The sequence below is a fragment of the Caloenas nicobarica genome, chromosome 23 (assembly GCF_036013445.1).
Source record: "Caloenas nicobarica isolate bCalNic1 chromosome 23, bCalNic1.hap1, whole genome shotgun sequence".
NCBI lineage: Eukaryota > Metazoa > Chordata > Aves > Columbiformes > Columbidae > Caloenas > Caloenas nicobarica.
Genome location: NC_088267.1, coordinates 3,649,261 through 3,669,133, shown reverse-complemented (window position 1 = coordinate 3,669,133; position 19,873 = coordinate 3,649,261). Strand labels below are relative to the sequence as shown.

The 19,873-nt window shown below is 50.3% G+C and overlaps 2 protein-coding genes across 15 annotated transcripts in view; one reads left to right on the top strand and one right to left on the bottom strand.

The window, feature by feature from the left end:
- The window catches only part of ZMYM4 (zinc finger MYM-type containing 4), a 32,692-nt gene extending 21,543 nt beyond the window's left edge, over positions 1-11,149 (top strand). For all 4 annotated transcript variants that reach the window (XM_065650729.1, XM_065650728.1, XM_065650731.1 and 1 more), the window contains 12 exons: positions 103-247; positions 843-961; positions 1,141-1,312; positions 2,367-2,420; positions 2,543-2,722; positions 2,892-2,986; positions 3,552-3,723; positions 4,390-4,541; positions 5,370-5,481; positions 6,540-6,788; positions 7,172-7,301; positions 8,157-11,149. In XM_065650729.1, coding sequence (XP_065506801.1) covers positions 103-247; positions 843-961; positions 1,141-1,312; positions 2,367-2,420; positions 2,543-2,722; positions 2,892-2,986; positions 3,552-3,723; positions 4,390-4,541; positions 5,370-5,481; positions 6,540-6,788; positions 7,172-7,301; positions 8,157-8,364 — 1,788 coding nt within the window. In that variant the 3' untranslated portion in view covers positions 8,365-11,149. The remainder of the gene's footprint in view (positions 1-102; positions 248-842; positions 962-1,140; positions 1,313-2,366; positions 2,421-2,542; positions 2,723-2,891; positions 2,987-3,551; positions 3,724-4,389; positions 4,542-5,369; positions 5,482-6,539; positions 6,789-7,171; positions 7,302-8,156) is intronic.
- On the bottom strand, positions 11,119-19,866 carry LOC135997834 (interferon alpha-inducible protein 27-like protein 2A). 11 transcript variants are annotated; one of them, XR_010607491.1, is made up of 8 exons: positions 16,006-17,684; positions 15,660-15,725; positions 14,709-14,867; positions 14,053-14,424; positions 13,858-13,905; positions 13,371-13,532; positions 11,498-12,947; positions 11,119-11,202 (listed from the first exon to the last, which is right to left on the bottom strand). XR_010607491.1 is itself a non-coding variant. In XM_065650735.1 (8 exons), exons 6-8 carry the CDS (start codon positions 13,901-13,903, stop codon positions 12,853-12,855), a joined length of 303 nt encoding a protein of 100 aa, XP_065506807.1. In that variant the 5' UTR covers positions 13,904-13,905; positions 14,053-14,424; positions 14,709-14,867; positions 15,660-15,725; positions 16,006-16,060; positions 18,919-19,866; the 3' UTR covers positions 11,462-12,852. The 11 variants fall into 11 exon arrangements, 5 of the variants coding, with proteins under 5 accessions (XP_065506807.1, XP_065506805.1, XP_065506804.1 ...); XR_010607488.1 differs by lacking the exon at positions 11,119-11,202 and adding an exon at positions 11,349-11,427; XR_010607490.1 differs by lacking the exon at positions 11,119-11,202 and having other exon boundaries at positions 11,462-11,635; positions 12,701-12,947.
- Between the last annotated feature and the right edge of the window lie 7 nt (positions 19,867-19,873).

Sequence of the window (19,873 nt, the reverse complement as noted above, 5' to 3'; positions counted from 1 at the left end):
GTTTTAAATTCTTCAACGTCCCATAGTAGGGAAAAAGTACTGATCTTATTATATCCTTCAAACCAGTACTGATTTTGCACTCATTTGTATTTTTCCGAACAGGCTAGTACTCAGACAGATGCCCTAAAGCTGCCACCATCACAACCACCCAGGCTTCTGAAAAACAAAGCGTTGTTGTGCAAGCCAATCACACAGACTAAGGCCACCTCATGCAAACCTCACACACAAAACAAAGAATGCCAGACAGGTGCGGATCTCAACTCTTACCCATTTTATAAAATCCTCTATTGCAGTTGAGAGAGTAATGCATGATTTATGTATCAGAAGATATTTTTAATATACTTCAAAACCTTAAATAGTTTTGAGATTGTCATACAGCATTTTCCAAGTAGCAGTTTGCCTTGCAGATGTAAAACATTTGCTGTTCTTTGAAAGCCTTAGCGCTTCACGTATGATGAATCTTGAGATTTGCTTTAACTCATCTTCAGCATTCTGCAATTATCTTAACTGTGAAAATGAAGTGTAATAGTTAAGTGACATGCAAAAGGCTACAGAGGGAGCTTGTTTTCCTCAGGACAGGATTCATGAGTTCTTAGCTCTCATAGCACGAGGCACAAGAGCAGACTCATTTTAATAAAGTGCATTATTTCTCAAATACTGTTTCAACTCTCACTTTGCTTTAATTATTAGATATAGCTACTAAGAACCTCTGAAAATGAAGTCCCATTTTCTAAGTGCACACTGAATCACAAGCAGAAGTCCAAACAATTATCATGGACGCTCTGGAGTGTACTGGATAGTCATATGATTAAACGATTTTTGTTTTGCTCTATATTTGATAGAAAAAGAAGAAGTTCAACCCCAGATCATTGTGGTACCTGTTCCTGTACCTGTGTTTGTGCCAGTGCCCCTTCACCTCTACACCCAGTACACACCAGTTCCACTTGGGATGCCAGTACCTGTAAGTTATAGTTCTAGAGAACTGGTTTCCAGTCTTAGTTCTGGTTCTGCCAGTTTGTAGCATTGTTGCAGAAATGAAACAAATTGTCCAGTCTGGAGTTATTTTAAAATTAAATTTTGTAGTCCCAAAATATATGTAAGATTAAATGTATCTGCTGTTTCCCTTCATGTGTTCCATAGGTACCAGTTCCCATGCTCTTCCCAACTACCCTGGATAATGCTGATAAGATCATTGAAACTATTCAGGATATCAAGGAGAAGGTTCCTGCGAATCCATTTGAAGCTGATCTCCTTCAGATGGCAGAAATGATTGCAGAAGATGAGGAGAAAGAAAAAACACACTCTCATGGTGGTATGTAGTGTTTTTAAAAAGGAAACTAAATGCAGCGAGATGAAGGTTCTCTCATGGAAAACAGAGAGAAGTAGATGCAGGGCCTGTGCTGGCTGCTTCCCAAGTACACATGGCATGTTAAATGGTCCTGTTGTCTTACGAACATTTATTTTCCACAGTGGAAGTGTTCATGCAGGTAAAGTGCCCACCTAGACAGGACTATAACGCTTTTATCTTGTCTTAGCAATTTTGATGACTTATTCTTTTAAAACAAGGGGGCCTTCTGGGCCTACAGCTTACAGCTGAACTGCATATTCTGAGGTAATTTTGTTTCTGTGTACAATAGTCTCTGTTTTGAAAACATGTTTTCTTTTAAAAGTAATTTACTCTTCCTTCATAGCTCCCATCTCAGGTGCTGGTTGTACTTGCACCTTTCTGAAGCTTTTGTAATTTCACAGAGGTTTATCAGTCAATATTCAGTAGAGCTATGCTTCAGCACAGAAACCACGTTAGATGCTGAGCGCTCACAGTGCCTTAAATGTCTTTGCATTTCCTTTCCCTGATCCTAGGTGCTGATTTGACTTTTGTTGGCAGTAAAAGGTTGCTGGAGGTAGTAATCTCCAGATCAGCACATCATGCATTAGCAGAAGGAGTCAAAGTCAAGAAGACAGGGCTGCTGCTTTACAAGAATATTTTCCTGTCGGCTTTTTTCTGGTGGATTCTTGGAGGGTGGTGCAAGTTAGAGGGTGTTGGATAGTGATCATCCCATGAAGTGGAACAAGCTGAAAAGAAATGAACAAAACATCTTACTTGTTTACAGATGACCCAAATAACAAACACTGAGGGATGGAAATGTTTGGAAAAGCAAACATGGGTTAGTTCTGCGTTTCTGTTTCTGCTGTAACAGCATGACCAAGGTAGAAAGCTGTGAGGAGAGCTCTAGTGGAGGAGAAGACACATCATGTGTGTTAGTATTATGACCTAGTTACATAGTTTTTTGGTGTTCAAAGTATTTTGTATTAGTTGTGTAAGCTGTCAGTCATTTGTAGATACAGGTTTCTTTCTTTTTCTGTAGGATCTCAAACATCTGAGCATGAACTCTTCCTGGACCCCAAGACATTTGAGAAAGGTCGGTTAGATTTTTTTTTTTTTTTGGCAAATGGACTTTGATCCTGCTGTATCTTCTCTTGTGTACTCTTTTTGTTTGCCCTTTCCTATAGCACATGGTATATCTGATCACTCTCCTTTCAGACCAAGGCAGCACTTACAGTGGAGATCTCGAATCAGAAGCAGTGTCCACTCCACACAGCTGGGAGGATGAGTTAAATCACTACGCCTTGCGGTCGAACGCCCTGCCAGAGCCAGACCCTGAGCTGAAGCAGTTCTCCAAGGGTGACGTGGAACAGGACCTGGAGGCAGATTTTCCATCAGGTCAGTGTAATGTGAAGAAAAATGCGTTGTTGTATAAAAGTACACACAATTTTCTGAGTAAGCGTTGTACCTGGACAACTGTAAGGTGTTCCATAGTATCTAAGTGACACTTCTACCTGGGCTGTTAAATCATCTCAATAAACTCTTAATGGTGTTGATTTGACTTCAGACTCATTTGACCCTCTCAGTAAAGGACTGGGTTTGCAGTCACGTTCTCGAGCAAGACGGAGACACAGAGATGGCTTCCCACAGCCAAAGAGGCGGGTAAGAAAATGCTTCTGGAACGCAAGTTCCTTGCATTTGAAGCAATAACTTAATGTGCATGCTTATTCTCAGAAGAAAAAAATACTGCTCCAGGGTGAAAATGAGAATTCTATTTAACTATGCCGTGTATTTTTGCCCGTCCCGTTATAGGAGATAAGATTTTCTTTCCTCCCACTCTGCAACTAGGTAGAATAAATGCTCTTTTTAGCGCAGAACATTTCTCAAATGTGTATTGTTTCAAAAAAATGCGAAATAGATGTCGTTTAAGTAGTGTCATAATCTACAGGAAAGAATAAATTATTTTTCTTGTGTACCTAGAGAAGGATATATTTCCGTGCGTATTTATTGCAGGGAGAATTATTGTATTTTGTTGCACCTTTTCTGTAAATGTGGTTTTGTCCACATATTGAAGATGCATATATATTCATTCAGATCCTGTCATACGAGAGTAGGATGTTGTTATCATGTCAGCATAACGGCCTTCTTATGTGAGAGCAAGTTAAGCATCCCTAGATGAAGAGCCTATTAAATATTTATTTGTTTTGATTGGTTTGTTTGCCTGTAGGGACGGAAGAAGTCTGTAGTTTCTGTAGAGCCCCGGAATCTGATGCAGGGCTCCTACCCAGGATGCTCCGTTTCTGGGATGACCCTAAAATACATGTATGGGGTAAACGCCTGGAAAAACTGGGTCCAATGGAAAAACGCACAGGAGGACCAAGGGGACCTGAAGTTTTCAGGTGATTTTTTCTCTCTCGGTGGAAACAGAAGTACTTAGTTGAAGAGCACTAGGCGTGATATGTTATTCAAATAAAAATTAGGATTTGATATTACTGAGTTTTAAAATATTTTATGGAGAACCGTCTTAGGTGTTTTCATGCATTTAAAAATCATAGCTATTACATTCCGTTACCTATTAAAACGGGCTCTAAAATACCAGATTTCTTTTCAACATTAGAAATGTTAGTCTTTCAACCTCTGCTTGTGGTCATTTACATGTAGTAATTCACCTGTAGAAGAGATGCTTTACACAGCTGCAAAGCTTTACCAAACTATTACCTGGCCATAATTATAAGTTGGCAACACCAACTTGGCGCCATCTTTTTCATTTGTAGCTAACACATTCACAAAGTATTTCTTCGTCAGCATAACTGTTTGCTGTAAGAAACATTATGCGCTACAACATTAAGAACTTAACACCTTATTTCTAGGCTTCACAGCTGGAGAGAAACTTGCCAGAATTGTTAGCCAACAGATAGGAAATAGTTCACCAGTTTAGTCATACAGGGTACTCCATGGATGAGACAGAAGGTTTAATAGTTCTGCCCACATTAAATAATAAGGAATGTGTGAAGATTTGATCTGTTGAATCAAGTTAATTTTTCTAATAATTTTCTTGGCCACAGTTCGTCCTGTGAAGCTGAAGGAGGACATTCTCTCGTGCACTTTTGCTGAGCTGAGTTTTGGCTTGTGCCAGTTTATTCAGGAGGTGCGGAGACCAAATGGAGAGAAATATGATCCTGACAGCATCTTATACTTGTGCCTTGGAATTCAGCAGGTAACCCAGAGAATTAGTATATTGCTGAGGACATATAAAACTTGCTCTGCTATTTATGCTTTATATCCATAGTCCCATGTAGCTACTTGGATTTTGTAGAGGAGGCAAGAATGTCTTTTTTGTGCTTTACCTTTAGTCTGTCTTAATCCCATATTTGACTAATTTGTCTGGACCTTTTTATGATCAGAGTGAACAGGCTGCTTCTGTACTTGGGAGGAAGGTGGTGTGGAGGGCTCAGTGTTTCTACGTAGACACAAGTCTTTGGGTTTGGTACCTTTTTGATACTTTTTCATGTATAGGAAAGATTTGCTCTTCAGAAATATTTGGTTTATGATGGAATATTTTAGATCTAAGATAGTTGCACAATGTTCTTCTAAGATATGAATTTACATGGAAGAGGTTACCCAGCAAAGACTGAGCACCATCGGTGGCCAGGCAGATACCTGTTTTGTGGGCAATATTTACAGAAAAAAACTCAAACAATGGGAATAATAGCATTGTAGTTAAGAATGCTAAGCCTCTATCTGTTGCCAGGAGGTACTGACATGTGAAGTTTCTTACTCTGTCTTTTATAGACAGACTTTTTTCATGAATATTTAATACTTGGAGGATGATGATTTTCCAGAAAACCGCTGCCTAGATCTCTCATTTCATACTGGGGAGGTCCCAGTCCCTGCAGCAAATTTGATATCTTACTGAAGATTTCAACAAAGTGTTTTGGACCATAAGACACTGGGACATAAGGAAAGAAAAGAATCTGATGTCCTGTATCTTCTCTGCATTGTTATATAATCTCAAACTGTGTGTCTTCCTTTTTTTCTCTTGTAGTACCTGTTTGAGAATGGTAGAATAGATAACATTTTTACCGAGCCCTATTCCAGGTTTATGATTGAACTTACAAAACTTTTGAAAATCTGGGAACCTACAATTCTTCCAAATGGTAGGACAATTATTTTGTTTTGTGTAGCTGCATGACAAAGCCGTATTATAAATTAATATTTTCTCAATGCCGTGGAGAAGCACAGGATCTGAGGCATTCCCACTAGTCTCCTCTTTCTCCACCATGTCATTGTTTGTGCTAGACTAGCAGCATGGATTTCATGTCTGTCCCTCCCAGTTACAGATTACACTTCAATATATCTTTGCCTCTGATCAACCTCTCAGCTCCTTTGAAGGAAAAGCTTCCCATTCCATTAGTCAACATGCTAGTTCTTCTCTCACGTTTTAGCTAATCTTTTTGAATACAGGTAGCCAGAATTGTATATAGTATTTGAGATGAGTTACCGCAAATACCATGTACGGTTGCACTGGTATTTCATTTAGAAAATGAACTTGTTATTTAATACAGGACTAATCCAGTTACTTATAGGCTGCTGCATACAGTGATGGGGTTTTTTCACAACAAATCTCTTATAAACCTCCATATCTCCTTTTCCTGACTGACTTATGATAATCACAATTTGTATATAACGATAGTAGACTTTAAACTCATGCTCCATGTCTTAGGAATTATACATTTTTGCAGCTGGCTGACTGTGGTTTAATACAGTGAAATTAGAACGTAGTGAGATTCTGCTCGTGTCTACAATCTTCCTTTATATCCTTCTCTCCATTCTTCAGGTGTTGGAAGGTCACGCTGTTCCACAGCTTGGTTCTCCACGCTCCCTCTTATGTTTGTGCATGCAGTGTTCTTGTTTTTATCGGAATTAAAGTTTTTCATGATAGGTCTGAATTTGATCTGGTATGCAGTTCATTCATATAGAAGGTTAGCTGAAAGAGAACTTAAACGCATCTCTGGCAAAATCTGCCTAGTTAATTTTACTCATTTCTGCCTTCCCACCCTGCTCATGTACAATGTTTTCATTGTTTTGGGAAAATTCTGAAAATCTGCTGGATTAGACACAGTCTGTAAAAGCTGTTCATTTGTAACTGAGTGTGGGGACAGCCCTAAAATAGCATCGATAACTCTCTTCTTTTTTCTTTGCCCATTGTTTCTAGGTTATATGTTCTCAAGAATTGAAGAGGAGCACTTGTGGGAATGTAAACAGCTGGGTGCATATTCCCCTATTGTTTTATTGAACACACTTCTGTTCTTCAACACCAAATACTTCCAACTAAAGAATGTCAGTGAGCACCTGAAACTATCCTTTGCCCATGTTATGAGACGCACCCGAACTCTGAAGTATAATACTAAGATGACATATTTACGTTTTTTCCCACCCTTTCAAAAACAAGGGGTAGATTCAGGTAAGTGAGCACTTTCTGATCATCTGAATTTTGGCAATCATATTTGTACTGTCTGCTCCTTTCCTTTTAAAAAGAACTGGGGAATAAATATACAGTAAGCAGAGCTATGAATATTCTGCTTTGCCCAGAAAAATTATATCCTCCATATTTTTCTGCTAGATACTAGTCATTGTGATTTTCTAGAAGAGGAGTGGGCTGTGGACAGCCTGTAGCATATGTGACCTTTTGCCCATCCTGCAGATCAGAGCATTTGACCTGCGTGGGAGAAATAATCCGTTCAAGCCATGTGTTTCTGTGTCCCGACACTCGGTGCTGGGCTGGGGCTGATTCTCGAAGGGGCTGTTTTTCACTGAACTTCTGTGATGCCATTTTTGTGTATCCAGATAAATTATCTGTAGGCAAAAGGAAACGCGGCGAAGATGAGGAGATCGCAACAGCAGTGGAAATGGCTGAAAATACAGATAATCCCCTGCGATGTCCAGTCCGACTCTATGAATTTTACTTATCAAAATGGTAAGTGACAGAACTTGATTTTTGATCTGTATGTAGACTAGAGCAGGCATTTGGGCAAGGATCCTGCCCTGACATCATGTTCCTTGTGAAAGAGAGTAGGAAAAGTGTGAATTAGGTAAAACTGCTCATAGCTTCTGCCTGCTGAAATGTGAGGTTAACTTTTATTTGGGAGGTAGAAAGGAGACTGTTTAGCAAGGACATAGATATAAATCATTTTGTCTCTCCTGTTTCTATATAAACTTTAGTTAGTTCATTGAGCAGGTGTAATACGATGTTCTTCTCTCTTCAAAGAAAATACACATGCAAAATGAAACAGCATCTCATTAGTGTCAGCTAAAACTCAAATAAATCACCCTCAAAAATGCACCTACTGAGCTTACTACAAATAGCCTCATTACTTAGGGAAGGCATGCCTAGCAGCTGGCCTGGCTCTTTGTCTTCCTCTTCTTACCTTCTTGTCTTCATTTGCATATCATTAGAAGCTTTTAGCTGTCCTTGGGCTGGGAAAACATTTTCATGCTCCTCATCATATATCAGAGCTGAGCCCCTGCAGTGGTGCAAGCAGCAGTAAAAATTCAGTTTGCTGTTTAATGTGAATATTTCAAAGTCAGGCTTGCTTTGTTTCTTTATAAGCAACTGATGCTAAGTGACCTGGAAACAACTTAACTGTTCCTTGGGTTGGAGGAGGGGAAACCAACTCACTAACAAAAATATTTTAATTACGCTGTTTAAATTACTGCTATGTTGTCTCAGTGTAACTTTTGTTTTATTTGCTGTTTCTCCTTAACTTTTTTGTGAGTAGGACTGTTAACGCCGCCTCCTGATTACGTGCTCTTCCTTTCTTTCTGTTGACAGTTCTGAAAGTGTGAAGCAGAGAAGTGACGTGTTTTACCTTCAGCCTGAGCGCTCCTGCGTACCCAACAGCCCCATGTGGTATTCCACGTTGCCAATAGACCCGGGAACCTTGGACATCATGTTAACGCGGATTCTTATGGTGAGGGAGGTACACGAAGAACTTGCCAAAGTCAAATCAGAGGACTCTGATATTGAGTTATCAGACTAACTGAAGTGGGGTATTTTCCTTTGAATACACATCAGAAGCACCAAACTGTGAATACGTCCAGCCTTTGGAAAATGTGTAACAAATAAGCCAAGACAATGTCATGTGCAGGCGCATTTTGAACCACAGTAGATGTACAAACTGGAACTGGAAGGAAGCAAGTGTGTAAGCTGCAAGAAACAACGTCCCGTGGCACCAATAAATCCTCTGAACAAATTCAAGATGAACTCACCTATTTGAGTGGTGCATAAATCCTTTATCTGTTTGGGATTTTTAAAAGTCTTGAGATGTTTTTAAGGAAAACGGTTGTGTAAAATCTACCATAACACTGTTGGGCATGGAGAGCTACACTTTGGCTCCCGCGGCCTCTCAGCCCGTGCTGCCAAAGAACACGTGAAGATCCTAGAGCTCTTCATGGGGACAGGACAGAAAGTGGCGATATTTAGACAAGCAGACACCTTCCGTTTTAAATACGCGTACACGTGTGCTTTTATATTTTTTTTTTTTTTTTTAAACTGGGATCAAATGTTAGGAAGGCAGAGGCTGCGGCGTGTCTGCAGGGAAGCTTTGTGGAGGGACGGCTCTGGCTGCTGTTAGACGGGCACACAAAGCCAGAATCTAGCTCTCGGTCCAGGCTCACAGCAACGTCCACGCCGTCAGTCTCGCCGTGAAGAGGTGCTGTAGGTCAGAGTTCCGAGCGATCATGTTACAGGATGAACATTTCTGGGGTATGTACAGGAGGAGAGTGGCTGTTCTGGGGTACGTGCAGAAAATCCCTTCCCTAGCCCAGTAGCTCTGCAGTCCGTCAATATAATCTATCAAATACTGTGGTGCGCGGAAGTTTTTCTTTCCCTTAAGGCAGCTTTCCTTTCTCCTCTTCCCCTACTCCTATGGTTTGGGTTATTTTATAAGGCAAATCTGGAGGGCCTTGTCATTTCAAAAGATAAAGATCCATGCACTCTCTCTTACCACCTTTGCAACGTGTGCAGTGTTGGACAAAGGATGCAGTATTACTTCTGACAATGGAACTGTGGTAGAAAATTACCATGTTTTGTCCCACCCCACCCAAAGAGATTTAGTCATAGTGTTGGAAATCGGAAGAGAGATTTTTTTGGGGGGGGTTTTTTTGTTTGGTTGGTTGGGTTTTTTTGAGGCTTGGCTGTTACTGCATCTTTTTGAAGATAAAAGCTCCCACATTGAGTTTAAGGGACAGGACATTATCAGATACTGTCTGTATCTCCATTTTATCAAGCTATAGATGTGTGTTTCTGATGACCAGTGGTCACAAATCCATTTGAAACACAAACTATTTTTAAAGAAGAGAATTGTATGGTTTTTATCTAGCTCTGGTCAGTTATCCATCTTCTGTAACAGGGGTCTGATGTTTGATCTTGTCACTAAAATTTCAAGAGATGAAAATTAGCAGCCTTGAACTATATTTCCTTTTTTTTGTTTGTTTCGTTTGTGGGTTTTTTAATTATTTTTTTAGCAGTAACAAAAGTAATTTAACAAAAATAAAATCAGAAAGTAGTCTGTTGACGTTGTGTACTCGGTAGTCCTGTCCCTGCCTGTAACAGATTTCACTGATGTATTTTTTAATACAGAAAACTATGTGAAAAGTAAACCTGCCCCTGATTCTGTCTGATCAAAGCCCACCTGCGTCTGTCATTTCTGATCAAAGATGCTGCTTTGTCCGTGTCCTGGGAGACGTTCTGGCCGTAATACGGACCAGGGACCTGCCCAGGCTCAGTGCTGCTCCTTTGGGCTGGTTTCATGTTCTGTGAACACCGACCTGTCCCTCCCCAGAGTTATATTAAAATAGTGAAATAGCAGGCACGGTGCTTTGGATTGGGGTGGCTGATGGATCATTTCAGGGAAAATAAAAATCATTCTGGAAAGATGAGCATGTAGGGCTGTGGGGGATAAAAGAAGTCAGAGCTGTGTCGGTTGCGGGTGTGCCCAGAAGCTCCATGGCAGCAGGACTGGGGAGGAATCCAGGAATTTCTGTATTTCCAGGGCACAAGCTGTGGGGAGGGCAGCCTTTCCTTGGGGCTGAAATACAGCACCACAGCCGAGTTTGCCCTTCATGGACATTTACAGAAATATTCCCATAGAATAAAGTAGTGTATTTGCATCTTCTGAGCAACTTACTCATTTTTCTTTCTCTGAAGACCCTCAGTCTTTCTTGTCTCTGAACACTTTCACGTACATTAGGGTTTTTTTCCAGGTACTCGGAATGAAAGATATTTGCCTTTTGTATCCTCTCAGCAAGGAAAGTTAAATCACTCTAAGCTTGACTGGCTGAAAACAAAGTTGTTAATCATTGTGCAAACTTCTTTTACTTAGAGGCTCTGAGATAAGAAAGGTTCCAGTGCAGTTCAATGCTATAAGGAACAGAAGGAGTAGTTTTAGTTTCAGTTTCTTTGGTCAGATCTGTTGACTCGAGGAATTGCTGCTTGGCCTGGCTGGAGTTCACATGCACTTACCAGATGTATTACCTTGAAGGATTAAAGTGCGTTTATAGATTACACACACAGAGGATCAAAGTTCTGAACATGTAGACAAAGTTATTTATAATAAACATAATCTGAATTGTGCTGACCATGCAACAATGTTTATTACTTGAAATATTCTTTTGAGGAGAAAAATTGTGCTGTAGTCTTGGTGTGGACAGAGAAATGACAAAGATGAGCGTGAGGAAGAAAAACAGAAGATGGTGTTCCCTGGGAACAGGGTTTCCATGGTGGCTCCTTAGAGACTTGAAATGGAACAGCAGCAAAGTCCCTCGTTTGGCGTTTCCCCGGGTGTGCTCCCAGCACAGCACCAGAACTGCCTCTGAACCTGCAATAGAGTCTTTGGATTTTGGTAACAATCTCAGTAACTGTCCTCAGTTGCTTGAGCAATGGTTTCACTGTTGTCTTTAAAAAAAACCAAGGAAATAGAAAGAAACACTCACATATAAAATCCTCACAGTGCTCTTCTCAAAGCCCCGGCACCGTGCTCGCTGTCTGGGCTGCAGTTTTGCTCCCATCAGCACAACAGGTCCCCTCCCTCTTTTTCTTTCATCTACTTTAAACATTCCCAACTGAGCAGAGGCAAAATTAAGATTTGCTGTCTTCTGTTACACAGCTCTCACCTGCAGGGTGACCCTCAGTAACACCATCAGAGCTGAAAAAAAATCTGCAACGGCTTTTCTGTTTTTCGATTTTCACCAATAGATGCTGCTGCCATGGAGGTCATTAGTGCTGGTGCTGCTTCAGGGGGTGCTGTGGGGCTGTAGGATGGATTTGAGTAATAAAATCTCAAAGGAACTCAGGCACATTGGATTCCTCCAGCCACACTACTTAAAATTTCCACTGGCCATAACATTCACTAAGCTAATGGTTTTTTACCAGAGAGATGTTTTAAAGTAAAGAATCAAAACCTGAAATATCTTAGCTTGTCACTCACTTGGAGGGAAAGAGGGAGTTTATTACAATTGAACAGTCAAGCCTAACAAAGCATCGAACACCAAATCTCAAAATGCACCTCAAGTGCATGATTTAATTAACACAAACCTGGTCCAGCGCCCCACTGGTCAGACCGCGAGCCACGGCTGCTGAGCCTGGGGGTTTGTGGTTGACTGTGAGATACGCCAGCAAACCCTATACCAAGGGTCTTAGATCTACAAGCCGTGGACTTATTTATACTCTCTTCTACATATTTACACCACAAAAAAAAGCCAGGACAATTTGGAAAGGTGTTTTTGACCTGCTGGGAGTCTGACTTCTTCCTTTAAGAGAAGGGTGTGGTTGATAACTCTCAACTTTCTCCCCAATTAAGCATCTGACTCTATTATAGCCCAGGATGCAGCGTACATGTCATGTCACTGCTGTTGTATAGATGAAGCCTTATGTTTGTCCCTTGCCTGTCTGTACCTCGGTTGTACCCACCTGTAAATTGGCCAGACTTTCCTACCTCGTTTGGGCATTAAGAGGCTAAATTCTGTAGGATGCTTTGCAGCCCCATGATGAAAGGTGCTATATAACTGCAAAGTGTTACTTCAAAAGACTTAAATAGGTCACCAGTGCATCATAACCTATATTAAAAAGACTTTTTCTTATACGAGAATTTATAGAGTTCAATGTATGGTATTAATAAGTGAATTATTGAGACCCCCAAAATAGTTTTTGTTTGAATCGTATCTGTATTCTGGAAAAGTGATTAAAAACCTTTAACCTTAATAAAAGAGTACACCCTCATTGCCTGTATGATGTCTGTTCCCAGGCCACCGCGAATCCCAAAGCGCTTGACGGGTACGTGGGCCGCGACCGCGCACCAACCACCACAGCAGCCCCACCTGCAAAGCACCTTTATTGGCCTCAATGCATTCATTGCTCAAGCGGATCTGCAGCTCTTGGGAGGGTGGACGAGTCGTGGTGGGGGTCTGTGGGGGCTTCCCGGCTCCAGCCTGGCCTGGCAGGAGCTGCGAGCGCTGGCACCTCCTTGGCATCACTTGGGAGTGTTCCTCTTGAACAGGTTGGCACCGGCTACTGAACCGACTGTCCCCAGCCCAATTTTGGTACCAAGAGAGAGACCTGCAGCTCCTGCAAAGAAAGAAAGAGGCGTGATGCTCCAGGAGCATCGATGCTGCCTGCGGAGGGACTGAGCGCCGGGCAGCGACAGCCAAGGAGCTCTATGGGCTGTGCCGGCCTGGAGCGGCTCTGCTCCCCCAGCACAGCCCATCCCTCCTCGGCTCTGGCCAGCGGTGAACGCAGCCGTTGTTCTCGGCAGAAGAGCAGACACCCACCTACAGCCCCAGCATCCTCAGCCTTGTGTGCCCCACCCCAGCAAGTCCTGACTCTTCCCACCGCATTGTGGATTTATCCCTTGGCCACAGTTTTGGGTGATTCAGTCCAATGACCGGTTCAAGGGCTGGTTTGGCTCTACAGCACGCCCAGCATGTAACCCTGTGCAACCCCCTGGGGATGCATCCGGCACAGCTCAGCCCCCCAGCCATCCCCACTCACCAATGGACTGCAGCACGGCCACGGTGCTGCCGGCAGCCACTCCTCCGCCATTGGCGATGGCAGCTGCCGACATCATCTTGGCAGCCAAGGACCCAGCGGTAATGCCAGCTGAAGTAAAGCCCAGCGCACCGATGACTGCCGGGACGCCAACAAGTAGCACTCCTGCAGGGAGGACTGGCGGTGTCAGTGTGGTGTCTGGGACCCCCATGTCCCCCTAACACCAGCACCGGATCCAGCCTCCCAGAAAGGACAGAGGGATCGGAGTGGGGAGCAAGGGCTGTGGGGCGCAGGGACGGGGACACCCCATCCTCGGGAGGAGAGCCGAGCCGTGCAGGGCTGCAGCAGCAGGTGCAGATGGATTGCCAGGCACAGGCCAGCGCTACCCGCTCCCTCGCAGCCGCACCCAAAGTCTCCCCAGCACCCGCAACCCCCCAGGCTGGCCGGGTCCCCAGCTGCTGTCGGGGAAATGGGACCGCCAGACCCTCACCTCCTCCGACAGCCGCTCCAATGGCCACTCTTGCGATGTTTTCCATCCCTAAGAAGGAAAGCGGCAGGAGGGGGAGCGGGCAGGAAGGCCTCTCCCGGACGGCCGCGCTGCTCCCGGGGCCGGGAGGCGGGGGGAGAAGGGGCAGCCCCGGGGTGCCCAGCGCCCACCCTGCCCGCCCGAACCCGCCGGACCTACCGGCTGCGCTGCCCGTCCTGCCCGTCCTGCCCGCCGCCCCGAAATGATGCCGGAACCGAAACAGTCCCGCCCTGGGGCCGCCCCCGCTGGGCGCATCATCGATCGCGGAAGGAGGCGGAGCTCTGCTCTGGGGAGTCTTTATTTGCGGGGGTCAGATACAGTGCGGGGGAGGGAAGGGGTGCACGGGAGAGATGCAGGAGGTCCCAGCGCGGGGCTCGGCGGACAGCAGTGAAGGTCCCGGGGGGAATGCGGGGGCTCATTGCACGCCAGTCCCGGCGGGAGCCCCGATGGCAGCCCCGATGGCAGCCCCGATGGCAGCCCCGATGGCAGCCCCGAAGGCAGCCCACGCAGGTATGGGGAGTCCTTTCACCTCTGAGGAAGAGGAGCAGAAATCAGCCCGAGCGGCCCCAGCCCCCACGTGGGGCCCCCACTGCGCCCCATAGCCCGGGGGAGCACCCCAAGGATGAGCAGCCGCCCCACCGCACCTCCCCGTGGGGCCACACCGGGCACCCCAGAGCGGGGGGGACCCCGGGGATCCCCACTCCCATAGCCACCCCAGGCCCTCTCCTCGCTGCCGGTACCACCCAGGGAAACAGAAACATGGGGTGCGCGGGAGTGACCCATGGATCCCGCAGCACTGCACTGGAACCACTCACCGAGGAACTGGGCTAGGGCCACCAGGCCCTTGGTGATCATGTACACAGCCTTGGCAATGGCAGACGGAGATGCCATTATGGCGGCCAAGGATCCGGCTGCAATTCCTGTTTTGGTGAAGCCCGGAAGGTGCAGAGCTTCTGGCACAGCTGTAGTGATTTCTGCAGCGGAGAAAGGCAACAGTGATGCTTCTGTGGGCACACGCATGTCCCCAGGCTGCAAAACCCTCATTCCCGTGTCACTCTTCCGTCACACGTGTCCCCCAGCCCCGAAAGGGGGGTAGGTGGAGGTAGAGCTCCAGCTCGTCCGGCACAACCTGCAGCAGAGCGGGTGGTGCAGGGTCCTGGGGCCAAACCCATCCATGGGTCCTGCACACGGGTCTCCTGGGACAAGTTGAGGGGCAGCATTTTGGGGACGGGGCAGCACCCCCTGAGAGGGCTGTGTGTGTGCAGAGCAGCAGCGTGAAGCCCCAGGAAAGCGATTTATTTTCACGTGGTGTCAGCCATCCCCGTGCCCACCAGCACCTTACCGAGCACTACGGTCATGCCGACGGCAGTGCCAACAAACTCTGTAACAAAGGAGGGGTGGCGAGCGGCCAACCAGCTGAAAGCAAAGGTGGGCGGCTGTCCCTGGAGAGGCAGCACTGCGGGGGCTCCTCCAGCCCCTGCTGCACCCCCGGACCCCCCCGCCCGCTGCAGTGCCTGTGCCCCTTCCCCGGAGCGTCCCGATGCCTCACCCCCCTGGGACAGCGGCTGGAGCCTTCCCCGAAATGCCGGGGAAGTGAGTCCCTGCAGCACAGCCCTGCGGCTCCATCCCCGCGCCACGACAGGCCTGACCCCCCCAAACCTCTGCTCTAAAGCAGAGGGGCATTTGCTGCACACCCAGGGGCCAGTGCCCCGTGTGCCCCGTGCTGTTGTGCTTTGGGGTCTGTGTCCCCATTCCCGTGAGCTTACATATGGTGTGCTGGCTGGGGGGCAGCTGGAGCGAGAGGTGCCCTGGGTCCGCTCTGAGCCTGGTCCCTTGGGGAATAAGAACAACAGTTTCTTCGTAGGGCGGTGAGCAGCCCCTTGCTCTCCTGCCCAGGCACCCACAGCCGCCCCCCCTCCCACCCTATCCTGCCCCGCAAGACCCCCCGGCCACACCACAAAAGCAGAGACCCCCATTTCTTCCCAGCCCAGGGCTCCCCATCCCCTCTGCCAGCCCAGCGGGGTGAGCAGCCCCCGCTTTTGTCCCCGTCTCTGAAAAGGGGTGCTGTCCCCAAGCACGTGTCGTGGGGCCCCAGCCCGCCATGTTACCAACCTCTCCGTCCGCCGTCCACCAGGAAATCAGAGACGTTGGAATGCGACTGCCGCTGCTGGGTGGAGCATCAGATGATGTTGGGACAGCAAATTTCCGAGAAACAGCTCAGCTGAGTTTTGTTTTCCCCAGATTCCCAGTCCACGTCCCAGTGTTTACCCTTGGCTGCTTGGCTCCCCCGTCCCTGGCAGCTGCAGCTTTTTTGGGCATTTCCCAACCAGCTTTGGGGCTGGTGGAGCTCCACGGTTCTTGTCGAGGATTACGGGCAGCGCGGGCGGTCTGGGCAGCGCAGGGATTTCCCTGGCTGCCCCAACCCCCAGCCAGAGCTGTTTGACGAAGCCCCTTTCCCCGCTCCCATCCCTCACCCCAAGCCCCCTCGGGGCAGGACGCAGCTGGGGCCGTGGCACATGCGCCGCTGCAGCTGGTTGAAGGGGACCAAATCCAGTTGCAAGTTGATCTGGTTCCTTTTTACCAGCCCCAGGGACGCACCATCTCTCCGGAGGAGCTGCCTGGGCTGGTGCTGGTGGCAGGTGGGTCCGGGCGCAGGGGTCCCAGCCCAAAAATACATACTTCTTAACATTCCATAACGCCGGCCGACTCCATATGGGCATATGAAGAAGTATGTAGGGTTGGGAGGGAGAGGCGGGCGGCGCGGGGCTGGGCACACAGGGCAGGGGGGCACACAGGGCAGGGGGGCACACAGGGCAGGGGGGCACGCGCTGCTCCTGCCAGCGCTGGGCGGTGGGACCCTGGAAGGAGCTGGTGCAGCATTGCGGGGGCTGCTCCTCTGAGGAGACGGGGCCGTGGCCAAGTGCCGTGTCCCGAGAGCCCACGCGGATGGCAGAGACGGGTGCCTGCACTCGGAGCCGCTTCCATGGGGAGTCCCCATCAGCCCTGGCTCTTGACAGGGTCCCCACTGCTGCTGCGCTGGGTCGGGGGCTGGAGACCATAAGGGGGGTGCATGGGGACCCCCAGCTCTGGCACAGCATGGCCAGGGCAGGGTGACAGAGGAGGCGAGTGTCACCACAGCCAATCTGTGCCTTGACCCAGTGACCTTCCTACCCCTAAACTCACGGCTGGAGCGGTGACGGTGGGGCGCAGGGAGCCATCCCGGGGGTCCCAGCCCCGCACCCCCAGGGAGCGGGGAGCAAGGGGTGCGCAGGGGCTGGGCTGCGGGCAGGAGGGACGCGGGGCTGGCCGGGGCCGGCGTGGCCGTGACTCAGTGCCGAGAGCCGCGGCCACACACGCTGCAGCTCTCTGCAAGGAGCCGGTGGGTGCCAAGAACGCGCTCACGGCGCCGACCCTGCTCACAGCACCCACCGGCAGCAGAGATGCTGTGGGACGGTGCTGCACGGTTTTGCTGTCGGGGTACGGGGGACCCCAGGTCTGCCAGGGCTGTTGAGGTGCAGCAGGAGCCCAAAGTTTGTGGCTGTGCCCACCCCAAGCCCCCGGAGCCAGCGAACAGGGTCGGGGCGCTCACGTCCCAGCCCGGTTCGGCTCCAGCCACTCCGGCTGACCTCGGGCAGCCTCCCAGGACAGCAGTGCTGGGGGTACCCCAGCCCAGGGGGACACACACAGCCCCGTCCCAGGGCACAGGTCCCCTCAGCCCTGGGCTGGGCTCTCCCGGTGACCTTGGAGGGCCGTGCCAGCACCGCGGGATGCTCACGGCACCCAGGGCACCCCATGCTGCCCGACTCCAGCACCACCCTCGCCCCTGCCCGGCCCCACAGCCCGTCTCTGTGCCCGGACATTCCCGGTGACCAGTGCAAGCCCCTCTGCACCCCCGGGGTGCCCCCACCGCTGCAGCAGCCCCCAGCCCTCCCCAGCCCCAGCGCTGCCCTTGACGGCTGCAGATGCACCCCTGAGCTCAGCCCCCTCCCACGGCTCCTCTGTGCCCCCACACCACCCGGGACCCCCCAGTCTGGGCACCCCCGGGGACCCTGCCCCAAGAAGAGCTCCCTGCCCCGGGCAGAGTGGTTTGTGGGCACCAGGGACAAAGGGCCTGGCCGGGGGGAGCAGAGGAGCCGGGGGGTGCCGGGGCCGGCCGCAGTGGCACCCATGCACTCGCACAGCACCCAACGGCCCCAGCCTGGCTATAAAAGGAAGCATCTTTTTTCCCTGCTCCCCCCAGCACTGCGTGCCCGGCCGTGCTCTGCAGTCGCTGCCTCGCAGGGGCCTTTCCAAGTTTTACTATTCAGCGCTGCGTCCTCCCCATCTCCCCCTGGCTCATCCATCCCCGGCAAACCCACTGCAGCAGCCACTCCAGCTGCTGAGCGGCTTAAAAAATTTTAAAAAAAGAGGCCCAGCGAGGATTAGCAGGAGCAGCTTGGCCCCCATCCTGCCACCCCCTCACCTGTTTTGGGGCTGCAGGCGCATGGAGCCCTGGTGCCCCCAGCCGTGGGGCTCAGCGCTTCCCTCCACGCGTGGCCAAAACACGATGCCGAGGTGCCCAGGAGTTGGGGTCCCCTTCCTGCCCCATCCCGCGCCATGGGGTGTCCCCACTCCGCATGGCCAAAGACACCCCAGCTCCTGGGGAGGGGGCGACCGGCCCCACTGCGGGGCAACCCGTGGGCAGATGGGCCGGGCTGCGCGCTGCCCACGGACTGAACACCCACCACCCATGGCCCCCCTGCAGCCGGGACCTCCAGGGGTGCCCCAGTGCCCCCCTCAACCCTACCAAGGGTTTGCTGCTGCCCCCACTGCTCCGCCCGGGCTGGCCCAAGCCACCGTGACCCCCAGCCCCGGGGCTGCCCCCTCCCTGCCCATGCTGAGCCGCTGCTGGGGGCTGAGCATGAGGCTGCGGAGCAGCAGCATCCCCAGACCCAGCGGGGTCGGCACCGGCTGCGCTCGCTGAAGGTTAAACGCATCGGTGGGGAGAGCCCCACTGACCCCCGCAGCCCCTGCACGGCCACTCACCGTCCTGGAGGTGACACTGGCCGGCTGCAGGCTTGGCCGGTGGCAGCGGTGACACCCGGCACGAGCACGTCGCTTCTCCATTCGCCTTGACTTTGCCACAGGACTCCTCCGGCTCGTCCGCAGGAGCTTGCAGCATCCTCCAGCTCCGCGGGAGAAGTTCCTCGCCAGGGAGGAGGGAGGGAGGGATTTAAGGCAGCCCCTGCCTGGGATGCGACAGCTCCGGGCGCAGGTGAAGCCGCCCCGCTGGCAGGACACCCTGCAGCCCCCTCCTCGCGCGCCCCATCCCGGGTGGGTGCCCCGGCCCACGGCTCATGGTGTGCCCGGCTCCGGGGATGCTGCACAGCTCATCTCTGCCGAGAAACCCCCTCCCTCCCGGCCGAGGCAGCCGGAGCTGTCACCCGCACGCAGACAGTCGGGCACCTCCGTCCCGCGTCCTTTGGGTGCCCAGGGGGGTCCCGGAGCAGTGCCACAGGGAGAGCTGGCACTGCTGGGCCCAGCAGCTGACCAGGCAGCTCAGAGGGTGAAGTGGAGCCCGTGAGGCACTTGGGAGGGTGAAACCTGTCACCACTGCAGCCACAGGGGCTCCCCTGGGCCAGGGGGACCCCACAGAGATGGGGATCCCCAGGCCACCCCAAGACACCCGCTCTGGGTGTCCCCAGCACCCACGGGGCAGTTGTTCCAGCACCCGGAGCAGCAAAGCCGGGGGGACAGGGTGGCTCTGCACCCTGGGACCCCGCTGCCCCCCGGGCTCACACCCACCCTACCTCTGCCTGCGGAGGGCTGGGGGGGCGAGGGGAGCCCCTGCTCTGAGCTGTGGTGGGGGCAGGACGCTGGGAGACAGGAGGCTGCGGTTCCCAAAGCGAAAAGCCAGAAAAAGCAGCGTGGTGTCCCTGTCCCGGCGGTGTCCCTGTCCCGGCGGCTCCCTGCCTGCCACACCACCCTCCCCACCCCGGGT

Coding starts and splice junctions, on each gene's coding strand:
- LOC135997834 (XM_065650732.1), bottom strand. CDS start 16,991: ATGCTGTGCCAGAGCTGGGGGTCCCCATGCACCCCCCTTATGGTCTCC. Junction 15,726..16,005: donor GGTGGACGGCGGACGGAGAG/GTTGGTAACATG, acceptor TTATTCCCCAAG/GGACCAGGCTCAGAGCGGAC. Junction 14,868..15,235: donor CGGCATGACCGTAGTGCTCG/GTAAGGTGCTGG, acceptor TCTCCGCTGCAG/AAATCACTACAGCTGTGCCA.